At 43.2% G+C, this 15,437-nt stretch overlaps 1 protein-coding gene across 1 annotated transcript in view; it reads right to left on the bottom strand.

Moving 5' to 3' along the window:
* Positions 1–15,437, bottom strand: part of LOC310879489 (uncharacterized protein) — a 139,139-nt gene that overhangs the window by 77,362 nt on the left and 46,340 nt on the right. Inside the window, exons 2-9 of the mRNA XM_083794220.1 lie at positions 11,208–11,309; positions 7,662–7,760; positions 6,765–6,863; positions 4,945–5,043; positions 3,958–4,143; positions 2,674–2,772; positions 1,921–2,019; positions 1,444–1,542 (exon numbers count right to left, since the gene is read on the bottom strand). Coding sequence (XP_083650346.1) covers positions 1,444–1,542; positions 1,921–2,019; positions 2,674–2,772; positions 3,958–4,143; positions 4,945–5,043; positions 6,765–6,863; positions 7,662–7,760; positions 11,208–11,309 — 882 coding nt within the window. The remainder of the gene's footprint in view (positions 1–1,443; positions 1,543–1,920; positions 2,020–2,673; positions 2,773–3,957; positions 4,144–4,944; positions 5,044–6,764; positions 6,864–7,661; positions 7,761–11,207; positions 11,310–15,437) is intronic.

Raw genomic sequence — 15,437 nt, 5'->3', positions numbered from 1 at the left:
ATGGTTTCTGCCGCCATCGGTGTAGGAATGTGTGTGTGAATTAAATGGGTGAACTTAATGTAATGCATGATCTACAGTATGTAAAATGCTTTGGATAAAGAGGCTATATAAATGCACCATTTACCATTTAGTTACATTTAGACATGAAGAGAAAGGGAAAGATACCATAGAGAGCTACCGACCGACAGACAGACAGACAGACCTATTTTGGAGAGAGAAAGAGAGAGAGAGAGAGAGAGAGAGAGAGAGAGAGAGAGAGAGAGAGAGAGAGAGATGAAAATGCATGAGGTGGTGGTGGTGAGCCGGGAGCGTGAAAGAAAACATGGTGAGAATAGAGGGGTGGATCGCAGGAATGGCAAGCAGATGGTGTAGCGGAGAGATGGAAGAGATGGGATGGAGGACTTTTTTGAGACTATCAGCAGAATGATCACCACAAAGGAAGTAAAATAAATCGAATCAATATATTTAATAATTATTGTGGATGCTGGATAAGCAGACAGGTGGTTGGCAAGGAAACATTTGGCAAGCATTACTGACAAGTATGCAGATTCAGGGCTTAAAGTGGCCTTCATGAGCCAGAGCCGTCAGCAGCCAACACACAGTAAAATCCAGAATGTTCATATGAAGGAGGTATAAGGTTTCTTTTGTTTTAGTTTGTTGTTGTTATTTTTTCAGAGGCGCTTAAAAGTCTCCTGAATATGCGAGGCATTTCAGGCCGTATATACTGTATGCCATACAAGCTGTATTGAATACAATACGGCTGTATTATACAGCTGAACAGTCTATGCCAGAGCCATGGGAAGAGTCAATGTTCAGCTGTATTAAGGGCTACACACACCATCTGCGAACGCCGCGCATCAAAACAGCCGTTATTTTCAATGAACCTATCGCACACCGGCGGCGTCCGACGCGCCCTGACGCTCCGATACGCCACTGTTCTATTTTCCAGGCGTTGCCGCGCGGCAACGCCTGTGCCGCGTCGCTGCGCCCCCGGTGTGTGTAGGGCTTTATACAGCTGAACAGTCTATGCCAGAGCCATGTGAAGAGTCAATGTTCAGCTGTATTATACAGCTGAACAGTCTATGCCAGAGCCATGTGAAGAGTCGCAACAACAGAAGTCCAAAATGCTAGACCATGTCATTCTAGTTCTAGTAGGCCTCATATAGTTCCAGACTTCCAGTTACATGTTAAATTAAGATCAAGATCATGTGATGACAATCTGAGTCTGTAAAAAGTCTTACCTTTTAAAAGTGCATCACAAAAACAAATCCCGCCATAGTGTGTGCAGCTAACTTCCAGGAACTACTAAGAGGCTCCATGATCCGCCATTGCTGTAAAAAACATGGGTTTGGGTCCACTGGAGAGAACGGAGTTGTCGCGACACACTCTTTACACGGCTCTGGTTTACAGTATGCGTCCCACTGTGTGCAGTGCATGTGGTACCTTGGTTTTAGCCTGGATGGGCGCGCCCTGGTCCAATAGGAACTCGATGATGCGGACGTGTCCGTTCCTGGCTGCACAGTGGAGTGGAGTAAGCTCGTCCTAGGGAAGAAGGCAAGGGAAATTATACAACAGGTAGACCTGAGGAAGCAATCTGATTGATTGAAATAGCTCTCTACCCGTGCTTCAAACGAGCATCACCGCACACCTAATCAAAACATAAAAAACAGCTGTGCTGGACAGTCCCCGCACGCAGTGGCTACTAGCTAACGCAGTGGCTACTAGCTAACGCAGTGGCTACTATAGCTATGGAGTGGACATTCTATTCTTCAAGCAGCTATGCAAGAGTCTTATTATTTCAGTCTGCCCCAGAAAGTGGCTCACACAAATGGAGATATATATTTTTAAACTAAAGGATACAGTAAGTGGTCACTACAACACGAAATAACACACATAAAACAGAAGTGTTGGGCTCCCTACCTTAGTCTTGGCATCAATCTGTGCCCCTCTGTCCAGCAGCAGTCGCACCATGATTACATTACCCCTCCTGGCGGCTATATGGAGCGGGGTGATGCCATTCTACAAAAAAAAGGAATATATATCAATAAACATTGGGGAAAACATAATAAATAGTAGTCCTACGTCATATGTAAGGTTGTGTTTCCTATAGAGACTGGAGAAGTCGAGACAGAGAGAGGAAGCATCTAGGCAGCCGCTCAGTTCAAACGGACAAATGCATAATCATAATCATCAAATAATAATAATAACATTTTCGTGTGCAAGCATATTCAATTTTCATATCAACACCATTCATGAAACAGCTTTCAGAATGGACATGACCCCTATCTTGCGCAATGTCATGCACGCACGCACGTATGCGCACACATACTGTACACACACATACAGTACACACACATACACACATACACACACATAAATACCTTTTTCAAGTGCTTTTCAATTGCACATGCATGGTTCACACTTTTAATTCTTAAACTGATGTTATGTTGATCCTATAAAATGATGATGCATGCACGAGCGCACGCACGCACACACACACACACACACACACACACGCACGGCATCCTCTGGGGGATATAAACACCTGCATTTAAAAAGGCACAGGGTTCGCACTTTAACTTCTTCAACGTGATCCTATAAAATGATGACGCAATCCACGCATACACAGACCTCACCCTTAAGTCTAGCGGATAGCACTGGAGCTGAACTGACCTTAGGGGTGAAGTTGACATTGGCTCCTCTGTTCAGAAGCAGCTGGGCCACACTCAGGTTCTCATAATGGGCCGCGATATGGAGAGGAGTAAAACCAGTCTATGAGAGAGAGAGAGAGAGAGAGAGAGAGAGAGAGAGAGAGAGAGAGAGAGAGAGAGAGAGAGAGAGAGAGAGAAAGAGAGAGAGAGATTGTCAGGCTTCTGATTTGTCCCTGACTGACTTGACCAACCAGCAGGCTTGCCTTGTTGTACCCTGGTTCCTTCCGCCTTGGTTGTTTATGTTGAACTTGCTAAATCATTTAAAAACATAATTTATGCCCACCCAGTCACTATACTGCACCTGAGATGTTCCTTTTTGAGTGGTGCAACCACTCCAAGGAACAGCAATGTCCGTGTTCACCTATGTGTGTGCCTATGTATGTGTTGGTTCATGAGCACCAGTATGACTATGACTACCGTACCAGTAGGGGTGCTGTTGTGCCAGAAACAGAAAAAGAGATATTAGAGTATTAGTGCTGCACTGTTGCCTGCTAATGAGAGAGAGAGAAATAAATAAGAAATTAATACTCTGAATATCAATACGAAGTACAGACATGAAGAGAGAAAGATGTATAACGAGATTTGCAGTCAGAAGTTGCAGAAGTTTTAAAATAATTAGCATGCAAATTAATTAATCGCCACCACCAGCACAGGCACATCTCTGACAGCCGTTTGCTCTTGTTTACCAAGAAGAGTCACAGTCAGCCGGTTAATTTAGCTGATTGGTGAAAAGCAGTCACATGCACCGCAGAGTCAGCGGCGTGGTGTTATTTTGACTGATGACTACAGCCCAATACATCTTTACGTAGTAAGTTTGGACACACACACAGTCACACACACACACACACACACACACACACACACAAATTGTGAGGACATCTCTGTTTTTTTATTTTTAACCTGAACCTTAACACCGACCCCTAACTTTAACCACTAAATGCCTAATCCTAACCCTGACCCCAACCTGAATCGTTTCCTAAATGTAAGATTAGCTCTGCAGATCTTTGTTAACTGTGAAAACAACAGCTCTTGTGGGGTCCAGGGAAATGCTCCTCACTCCTCAGTTGTCACACGGTCCGACCATTTCTCAACATCCAATATACTTGCGAGGACATCCAGCCCTCATAAGTACAGTCGCACGCACGCACGCACACACACACACACACACACACACGCACACGCACACGCACACGCACACGCACACGCACACGCACACGCACACGCACACACACACACACACACTTACCTTGCTGAGGACGTCTGCGTTGGGGTCGTTCTGCAGCAGCACGGCGGCGGTGCGCGTGTCATCGTTGCGCGCAGCGATGTGCAGCGCCGGGAGGCGGACCTTGCCCTTGGTGCCGTAGTTGATGAGCAGCGCCACCACGTTCTCGTGGCCCTGCTGCAGCGCCACGGCCAGCGGCGTGAAGCCGTCCTGAACGGAAGGAGAGGAGGGCGGATTCAGTCGCCGGAGGCAGCACAGCAGTTAAGACACAGTTACAGAGCGAGAGAAAGTAATGTAGAGGCTACTGTAGACCGTGGCCCTGCTGCAACGGTGGAAAAAGTATCAACTTAAGTAAAAGTATCAATTCTGCCATGTAGAACCACGCCATTACAAGTAAAAGTCCGGAATTCAAAATGTACATGAGTAAAAAGTACCAAAGTATTGGCATCAAAATGTACTTGAATTAAATGTACTCAGTTACATTTCACCACTGAGAGCGAGTGGCGGTGGTGGAAAAAGCACTCACATTTTTTGCCGTGATTTTGATCATTGGGTACAAAACATAATAGTAGGAGGATTTTTGTTTTTTTTATACCGAAAGTGTTATGTTTTTATGTGGCCACAACCACCTGTTCATTAAGTATACCTGGTTTTCACCTTAGCACAGGGGATGATTTTATGATGTCACTGTCAAGTGTTGTATTTCGATTGGGCCTTTTGACCAAAGGCTTTCAGCTTTCAGGAAATACACAGGGAAGACGTATTTGAATAATATTCTAACCACACCCGGGGGTCTATTAGTAATATTAACTCCATAGACATAACCACACCCGGGGTCTATTAGAGTAATGTTAACTCCAAAAAGAAAAAGTACAAAAATCACGGCACTCTATCTTTAAGTAAAAGTATCAATGCTGCAATACTCTGATACGAGTAAAGGTCAGAAAATCAAAAAGTACTTAGTAAAAAGGAAAGGTGTTTACCTTTCCTTTTAAAAAAACAGATACTTACCTCTGTTGGAAGACTCTGGTTGGCGCCATTCTCCAGGAGGAACTTGACCACCTCTAGGTGATTCTCCTGGGCTGCCATGTAGAGAGGACTGAATCCTTTCTGTTGAGGCATCAAACACACATACATAGTGGATTTCAACCAGTGATCCAGGGACCCCCCAGTGGTCCTTGAGGGGGTTCCAGGTGGTCCCCAGCTAAATGATGGAGAGTTGGTAACCAAATGGAGCCTTATACAGTAGATCATTAACTCTTGTGAGTGTAAAATGAAACCAAATTGACCCCCACAGGTCCATCTGGTTTCATTTTACGCTCTCAATAGTAACATTATTGTTGAACATCTGCATTATTTAATTTACAAGAAGTCTACAGAGAATGTAGAAGAATTGTTATTTTGATCAACGTTTGCCAACAGAATTGAAATCTCAGCCAAAGATAACAAAATATTCTTCAGTTTTGTGTCTGCGAGGCTAAATCTCATCAAATGGTGGCCCGTGGATCAAATGCCAAACAAATAATGGGCCTGTATATGAAAAAGGTTGAAAACCACTGCAGTAGATCTTTAACTCTTGAGAGTGGTTTCATTTTACGTTCTCAAGAGTTCAATTATTGTTAAACATCTGCATTAGCCTACTTAATTTCTTAAAGTCTAATGTAGAAGAATTGTAATTTTGATCATGTTTATCACTTCTAAATATTCTTTAGTTTTGGGTCTGCAAGGCTAAATCTCATCAAATGGTGGTCCGTGGTCAAATGCCAAATTAATAATGATATGAAAAAGGCTGAAAACCACTACTGCACACACAATGCAGTGGAGTAAAAGTACAATATTTGTCTCTGATATGTAGTGGAGTAGAAGTAAAATTATTTTAATTATTTGGAAATATATATAATATATATATATTATAATATAAGTAAAGTACAAATACCTCAAAATTGTACTTAAGTAAATACTTGCAGTACTTTCGAAGTACTGCACACACAAACCTCAGTCCTCTCCTTTTTCACTGTAAACCAAATCTCTTTGTCAAAAACAGCTTGTACTGTAGATCTGCAAGTTACGCCAAAATGTTCACCCCAGAATAAGGACACTATGTTACTGTGTGTGCGCAGGATATTTTGGGTAGGGTGGCTGACACTGTGCTCTCTCTCTCTCTTATAGGATAGGATCTTATAGGAGGATATTTTGGGTAGGGTGGCTGACACTGTGCTCTCTCTCTCTCTTATAGGATAGGATCTTATAGGAGGATATTTTGGGTAGGGTGGCTGACACTGTGCTCTCTCTCTCTCTTATAGGATAGGATCTTATAGGAGGATATTTTGGGTAGGGTGGCTGACACTGTGCTCTCTCTCTCTCTTATAGGATAGGATCTTATAGGAGGATATTTTGGGTAGGGTTAGATAGCATTTATGTTGCCTTAGATAGCATTTGATACAGACTTATAGCATGTTATGTAGACAGCACTATAATTGTATTGTATTTAGTCATAGCACGCCATAGTACATATGTATAGCATAGTAGTAAATATGTATAGTCTATATGTATGTATATTATTATATGTATAGTGTATGTATAGTTTCATTATATGTATGTATAGTTTCATTATATAGATATTCCACTGTTACTTTCTTAGCTTACGCATGTTTCATGATAAATGCTTTTATGTGATGTATTCCCATGCTTTTGTTCTTGCTTAAATGTAAGTCGCTCTGGATTAAGAGCGTCTGCTAAATGCCTAAATTGTAAATTGTAAATTGTAAATTGTAGGGTGGCTGACACTGTGCTCTTGCATCGATCTATAATTTCCCACCTCAATGACTCACCTGTGACTGTGCATTGACGTTGGCACCGTAGTTGGCCAGCTCGGCCACCACTCTCAACTGCCCGGCCAGTGCAGCGATATGGAGGGCCGTGTTCCCTTTCTGGAGGTCATCGCACGCACACGCACACGCACACGCACACACACACACACACACACACACACACACACACACACACACACACACACAGAGGATTTAATTGAAATGTCTATAGAAGAGAACGGTGGCCAAATACTGTACACCCACTCCAGTTATATAAGTTGTATTGCATTAACATGTTCTGACACACCTGTGTCACCTTAGTGTTTAACCACTTTAACCATTATTTTTAACTTTAGTTATTGGAAAATAGCAGATCAACAAGCTTGTAGATCTGCATTTATTTTAGAAAAATCTTGAAAATGTGTCGCAAATCTTTGAATATATATTATTTCCCACCGAACGTTTTTAACTCAAATCATTGCTTCTGGGAAGTCCCTGGAACAAAATATTTTCAGATGGAGGTCGGCGGCCAAATATACATATACATATATTTCTAGGGGTTCTTGACGTGAAAAGGTTTGAGGACCACTCCACTGATATAGAAACCGAGGTTTTCTATAGAATATGATTTAAGTAGACATTTGTAGAACTGGGTCCTCAAGTCCCCGGGACTCAAAAAACAGTCCCGCGAAGAAAAAGGAATGTTCTCCCCACACGATAAAGTGCTCTCCCGTCCGTCTTATTTTAAGCAAAAGTGTTCAGCAAGTCAACTGATTTGTAAATACTCTACAGACCCCCTGTGTGTCTGGAATAAAGTTTGAATCGAATTGAACCATACTCACAGACTGGACAAAATAAAAATTTATTCAGTTAAAAAAGAAGTTACATGAAAACAGCTTTAAGGATAAAAAGTAGTACCTTGGTGGTGGTTTCCAGCTCAATGCCAGAGTGTAGTAGTTGCAAAACCATTTTGACGTGACCTTCTTTAGACGCCAAATGTAACCCGTTGAGACCATTCTGGGAGAAGGAGGGGGGTGGGTGGGGGGGTAATGAAGTAATTAAAAACATACAATATATATAGAGCATACATCATGGTCAAAGTATAGTTGCACAGTCTTTGATACTTTTAAGCTTGTACCCTCCGTGCCACAATAATGATAGCTCTTTCATATGCAAGTCACTTTTCTTTCTCTTGCCATCTGACATTAAGGTCAACTGAGCCTGTTCAGCATTTTCATACATCCCATGGAGCATGACAGGACGTTAATCGCTTAATTGTAAGGAAGGAAGCATCTGCATTCGTTATGTTTCTGTTAATCTGTTAACATAAATCAAGTAATTACCCGAGAAACAATATAATATTTTGCCGCCCTATAATTCCCATTCAAACCACAGCTTGGGTGCTCAGGTGGCGCAGTGGTAAAAGTCCCTGGCCACCACCACGGAGGTTGTGGGTTCGAATCCACCGTGGTGCATCCGGCTTTGTCGGGCGTCTGTGCGAACACAATTGGCCCGTGTTCGGGAGAGGGAAGCCGGGTGATATCACTCACTGCATGTACTCGTATTGGGGGGGGGGGGGGCTACGTCCTCGCAATGGGGGCTCCTCACTGGCAGGTGAGCCAGTAGGATACAACAGCAAGTGACAATACAGCCTCTCTCATCTCTCCTCCATACATGCAGTGTGCACTGTGCATCACCGGTCTAGTCATCGTGGTCTCTAAAAATAACACGCTGCTGGAAATAAACAGAGGATGGTGGCTATAAACTGCAGCGCCTGCAGACCGAGGAGGAGCACAGAGCCAGAGAGACAGGGACAGGGAGGGAGGGAGGGAGGCAGACGCACTTCCTTTAGATTCCGTCGTACGACCGACGGCGTCGCTTTTTTATTCACAGTGCAAACAGTGCTTCAGTGATGAACATTCAGTTAACAATGCACTGTTTTTTGGGGGGAGCAATGGGGGGAGGGGGGCAATGCACTGTTTTTTTTGCTACATTGGCTATTTTCAGGGTTTGCTTTTTATGTTTTTGTAGATAGCTATTTGTTTTTTATTTTCTTATATGTATATGTATTTTTCTTTTACTTTCTGTCTGTCTGTCTGTCTGTCTGTCTGTCTGTCTGTACGCACTTGGGTACAGCCTGTGCCAAATTGTGCCTGCGATGCAACATGTGGCCACCAGGCGTCCTCCACCGTCACTGATCTCACATAGGAGTCAGTCAATGGTTCCTTTTCCTTTGGTGCCCAGGCTGGTTTCATACTGCAGTGTCACTCATTGCTTATGGGTAACCACACTCCCTCTGTGAGCATGCGCACACATGAGGAGGGGAGACGCACGTCGTGAACAACATACATACAGTACAGTGTACCGGAGGGGGACAGGGATAGCACAGGGATATATATGGCTGTGATGTGTGTAGCAAGCACGTGAACACGCACGCACAGCACAAGCACACACGCACAGAGACAAGAGCAGTGATAGCATAGGTGAATGCGTGAGAGACAGAGAGCTGTACACTTATATGAGTTAGTGGATGGATGGATATGATTGGATGCAGGTATGGGAACAGATAGGACAGCAGACAGCACTGCAGCATGAAGGGTCATCCTTTTGACGAGGACAGGTCACGAGTTCACGACATCACCATCACATCATGAATCACGGCAAAATAATACCATCTCTGCAGCGCCCCCCCGGTATGAAGTTTTACTATCTTGTCATTTAGTTTTATGACAATACATCTACACCGGAGGGGTGAAAGCAAAAGGCGACTGGAGAATTATATCTGCCCTTAAAATAACACGAAAGACTGATAAGCCTAATTCGTACTTTGTCGAACAATGGTGTCACTCGCCAAAAACTGCCTCACGACACCATCGTGCGACCGGTGTCCCTAGCTCGGGGCTCTCTGCTAGTGACTTTTCAGTTTTCGCTCTCTACACTAAACGTTATTACTATAATTATACACAATTAACTGTGTTTAATTCTAGAATTCTCCCCTCATGGTGGGTGGGCAGATTTTGTTGTTTGCATTTATTTTTTATTGTTTTAAGTTGTCCACTTTAGTCGGGCTATAAACAAGGAAGTGAATGGCAGTGCGCATGTACGAAACACAAGGATATCCCATTTATTTATTTATTTCAATGAAAATGACCCTAGACGTCCCCAGACGTCCTGGGAACCCTAGGGTGTAATAATAAAGACGTCTGGAGACGTCTTGGGCACTGAATTGAAAGCTCAGTCATAATAGTAATTTCAACCGACTGACTGAATGAGTGGGTGGGTGACTGGGTGTTCACTCCAGCTGAAGGCACCAGCCTGCTCACAGTCAGGACTTTATGTGGAAAGAAAGTCCCCATCCATTCAGTCACTTCCAAGTTCCCACCCACAGCAACTAGGGCCTATCATTACACTCAAGTATAGGATGCTACGGCACACTGTGTTCGTTCTTTTGTCGACTATGACGAAGAATGTTAGTCGACTACTTTTTTCGCAGACTAAAACTACATAAAAACGAAATAAAAATTAAGCTACGACGACTATAATTAAGACTATATACTGACAATTCCATCAACAGAAAAAAACAGACTAAAATGTTAGGGAGGGACTAGTGAAGAAGAGATCCAGTATAACTAAAGTTTAAAACTGAGGCTTTTTTGTATACTATTTGTTTTCAAAAAGCTTTAGAGGATACCCTGTGTATATATAATTATACACATGTATATCATGTATATAACGATGCAATGTGACATAGCTCTGTTTACACAATGCTGTACCCCCTCCAATTGTATATACTTTCCCCGGGCGACGGTGGCTCAGGAGTAGTGTGGCTGGATGGCAAACGCAAGGTTGCCAGTTCGAACCCGGGCTCCCCCAGAGTTAGTGTTGAAGTGTCCTTGAGCAAGACACTGAACCCCTAATTGCTCCTGATGTGCTGGTTGGGGCCTTGCATGGTTTCCACCGCCATCGGTGTATGAATGTGTGTGTGAATGGGTCTGGGTTTCGGCAGGTGAAATGAGGTACAGAAAACCGTATGACTCCCAGGCTGATCTCACTGGAGGAAATACTGTAGTGTGTGAATGGGTGAATGTAATGCAAAAAGAAAACTAAATCCGTACTCAGACATACATATGGACACACTTAGCTGTGCGTAGGAGACGATGTGCCACCGCTCAAAAATGCACAAAGAAAATGTCACACTATGTTATCTTGATACAATGTAACACTGAGTCCATTTTACAACAGCACCGCACGCACGCACGCACGCACGCACGCACGCACACACACACACACACACACACACACACACACACACACACACACACACACACACACACACACACACACACACACACACACACACACACACACACACACACACACACACACACACACACACACACACACACACACACACACACACACACACACACACACACACACACACACACACACACACAATGTTACCTGATTGGACATGTTGATGTCGATTCCATTTTTTATGTGGTCCAGAGCTTTGTCCAGATTACCTGAACGGGCTGCTCGCAGAAAACTGGTGGCTGCATCCGCCTGGTCAAACGAAGAGAGAATCAGAATCAAAATCTTTATTGTCACAGTGACATCACAATATTACCGTGTTTGTGCATAGTTCCCATCGTGCTATTTTCCCCTGAAAACAAGGAAAGAGAGGGGGGGATAAGGATATCAAGGCAGGAAAGAAGAATGTTTGAGCGCTTTTACCACAAAAAGGGTTTCAGATATTTAGAAGCGTGATCCACAAACAGCACTCATAGGGTCTCTCTTAGCTTATTTACCACAACACTGACCGTATCAAATTGCTATAGAGCAGTGCTATTCAACCTGCGGCCCCATGCACGCCCAGTTATTATGTCTGTGTGTCCCTTTTATGCCCAAATATAATAATAATAATAATACATTTTATTTATAAGGCGCCTTTCAGGGCACTCAAGGTCGCCGTACAGATTAAAAATATGGAGTTCTTTGTCAGGCATGGCCAAATATGGACTGTCAGAATGATGTCGGAACAGGCCAGCTCCATATATGGAGATATAGGGGTGATCAGGTCCAGAGCCCAGTCAGAGGCTTTTATGCTGGTTCTGGACAACCGGCTATCTGGCGGACTCGACACCGGGCACTGGTGGAACGCGTGTGTCGGATTTGAAGTCGGTGGGGCGTACGGTTCTCCAGTTACGTGGATGGATGAATGATGTCAGAACATGGCCGGCTCCATATACATGGACCCTGGGCAGGGGTTCTGGACAACCGTGGGTCCGACCGACTTGACACCGGGCACTGCATCCCCTGCGGTGGTGTGGCACGCATGTGTCCAATTTGAAGTCGATGTGGCTTTCTACTGTGTTTCCGTGATTTAGATGTGTAGTGTTACAAAATAAATTCTTAAATGTTTAAAAAAATTAATACTGACATTTTTGTAAAGCACTTTGTAACCTCGTTTTGGAACAACTGAAATTACACGAGGGGGGGGGGGGGGGGGATTATTATATAATATCATATTGTAGTGGGTGGTCAAACATAGGCCTAATCCCAATTGTTTCCGTTTAAATTATTAAGGACCTTTATACTCTCCAACATGACATTATTTTCAGACACATTTTACCCATTAAGATCCTTGTATTCCCGTTTGTTCTTAAACCAGAATCTAAAAATAAAACATTTGGCAGCAATCCATATACGTAGCTGAGCACACAGGAATAGCTGCTGTGCTGTGCTGTGCTGGTGTGTGTGTGTGTGTTTACGTGCAAGTTTGTGTGTGTGTGTGTGTGTGTGTGTGTGTGTGTGTGTGTGTGTGTGTGTGTGTGTGTGTGTGTGTGTGTACTGTGTCTATATATGTGCACCCACCTTTGCATTAATTCAATACACCAATATACTGTAGTAGTAATACACACAGTATATATACAGAGGTAATGAATACTCTCAGGGTTGCACTGTGTAGCCGACTTGCAGACAGACAGAGATGTTATAGCGATAAATAGATAGCCAGTGGGGCAGACTGACTGGAGCGTATACTTCATGCCTGTCATGGGCAATATACAGTATGAACATATTTGAGGTGTTATATTCTCAAGTGGCTCAATAATACTGGAAATCGCTGAGAGATACACGTGCCCTTTACAAATGCCTGGCTGAGACACCCCCACAACACCCAACCACCCACCCTAGCTCCTTAACTGGGTCCAAATCATTTGCTCAACATCTCATTGCACTGCCACTTTGTGTCTGACAACTTCCCACTCAATTAGACTTTATTGGAGGTCAAAAAGGGCTAATCAGGGTTTTTTTTTGCTACTTCACTTCCGGCCTCAGTTTCAAGTTTTATAATTGAGTTATTAAATTATTTGAGATAATCACAATTATTTTTGTCATAATCGTTTCCATGTCGAAAAATCTTTATTAAAAAAAGCTGAAATAGCTGATCTACAAGATCTACAGTACAAGAAGCTTGTACAACAGCCGTTTGATTTACACTTTTTGTAATCCCATTGTTTAAGAATAAAAACTAGACAAAGTGCCCCTCGGGGAACAGGTCTCCACCAGGGCAGGTCAGGTTGTGGCCTCCTGGTGGCGCTATAATAGGCCATTGTGAAAAGGGTGCCATTTCTTCTTACGCCTTGGATGGCAATTGGATGATTTGAGGCAATTTGTTCGAAAAAAGTGTTTTGCAAAAATCCACCTGTTGGTGGCGCTATAACAGGCCAATGTGAAAAGGGTGGGATATATTCCTCGGTCTAGTAGGAAGGAAAGTTTTTGAAAGATTTCACGTAAATTGCACGCTCCGTTCATGATTTGAGGCTTTTTGTTCAAAACGGGTCAATCCTGCAAACTTTGAAAGCCAATGTTAGCCAATTAGGATGGAATATGAAATTTAAATATAGGGATGGACAGGACACACGGACGGACGGACACACGGACGGACGGACACACACGGACGGAGTGCAAAACATACTCTATGGCATGCCTTCGGCCTGGTGGAGACAATAATGTCAGTAAATTCCTTTGTACATTTCAGATATTTGTCTATCTGCCCTGTGCATTTTTTGATTACCAGGCAAAGAGAAATGTATTCTTCATTCATATGTTCCAATGTTCAACACCAAAAACACAATTAAACCTTTAATACGCAATTATTTGTGTGACAATTACTCGTCAATTTAAATTTGTAATCGTGACAGCCCTACTGTTTTTTGACACATTTTTCCAGGAGGTGGTTCACTATCTCGGCATTGATGGTTGGTGTGTTTGGCGAGGGCAACACCGCTGCTGGGAATAATTGATCCCAAATCACTACCAGGTCTTATCTCGCCAAGCAGCTTTGATGTCCTGCTCGGCCAACTCCTCTGCCTTTTCTCCAGGTCAGATGATGTGGTGGGGAAACAAACGTGGATTGTAATTTGAAACGGAGCTCCACACTTGTATCCAGCAGTATGAACAGAAAAGGAACAAGAATAAAAAAAAGAAGGAAAAGGTTTGGTTTGATTGCACTTTCTTTCATACATACGTACATTCACAGCTTCAGGTGATAGTGTGTTTACCGTGGTCCACTAATGCATTTTCTGTGGCCTCTGTCTATCCTCTTACCACTGTGGCAGGCTGAGTGGAAATGTGATCCATGTACTGTACTTGTTGATGCATTTATGTCTACTTTGACCACTCATCCCAGACTGAACTCAAGTTGTTATAGGCTACTGTAGATCATGTGAGATAGAACAGACCAATGCAAAGACTTATAATAGGACAATTATATGTCATACTGGCATAGACCAAAGCCATGCCAACTTGCACACATTCAAAAATGTGTGCTGGAAAGTGTAATCTAATTCTATGCATCACACACACGCACTCACACATACACTAAATGATAGCTTATACCATTTATTCAGCACCAATTAAAATTGTGCGCCCACTCGAAGTTAGATGAAATGTCAATGGAAAATACCAACTATTGATTAACATGAATGCAAACATTATTATTTATTCTTACTTACTGAACATTATAATTAGAACATGAATCAATGTACTTAACATTAGTCTGCATTGGATTGGCATTCTACAGAATTAACATACCCTCCTTTCTCCTTTCTCACTGATGATGTTCTGTTTCTGACAATGCACTAACAATCTACTGAATTGCCAATGGCAGGACACACACACACACACACACACACACACACACACACACACACACACACACACACACACACACACACACACACACACACACACACACACACACACACACACACACACACACACACACACACACAAAAGCTTCAGTTTCTTGATATATCTTTCATTCAGTGACCTTCAATTTTGGATTTCACATGATTGACACGTGGGATGATTCTCCTCCTAAGCACGCAATGGTGTGTGTGTGTGTGTGTGCGTGCGTGTGTACACGTGCAGTGCACCGTTTCCACATTAAGCCTGTGTCGGCAGCCACAGCCGCAGTCAGTGTATAAATGAGATTGCTGTGTGTGCGCGCATTCATCACCCACAGTATGTGTTTTCTGACGGGAGCTTGGAAGAGAGACAGACCCGGTTGATCAATGCATTCTTGCATGAGTGGACGGTTAGAGAATAAATCTTCCGTTATGAGGAGGGAGCCTATAGAGCGTCACAGTCCCGCCCCCTCAAGAGACCCGGAAAAGAAATCACGGT

Source organism: Protomyctophum parallelum (assembly GCF_964188405.1).
Source record: "Protomyctophum parallelum genome assembly, chromosome: 21".
Classification (NCBI taxonomy): domain Eukaryota; kingdom Metazoa; phylum Chordata; class Actinopteri; order Myctophiformes; family Myctophidae; genus Protomyctophum; species Protomyctophum parallelum.
Note: the sequence above shows the minus strand (reverse complement) of the source record. Positions and strands in the feature narration are given on the sequence as shown.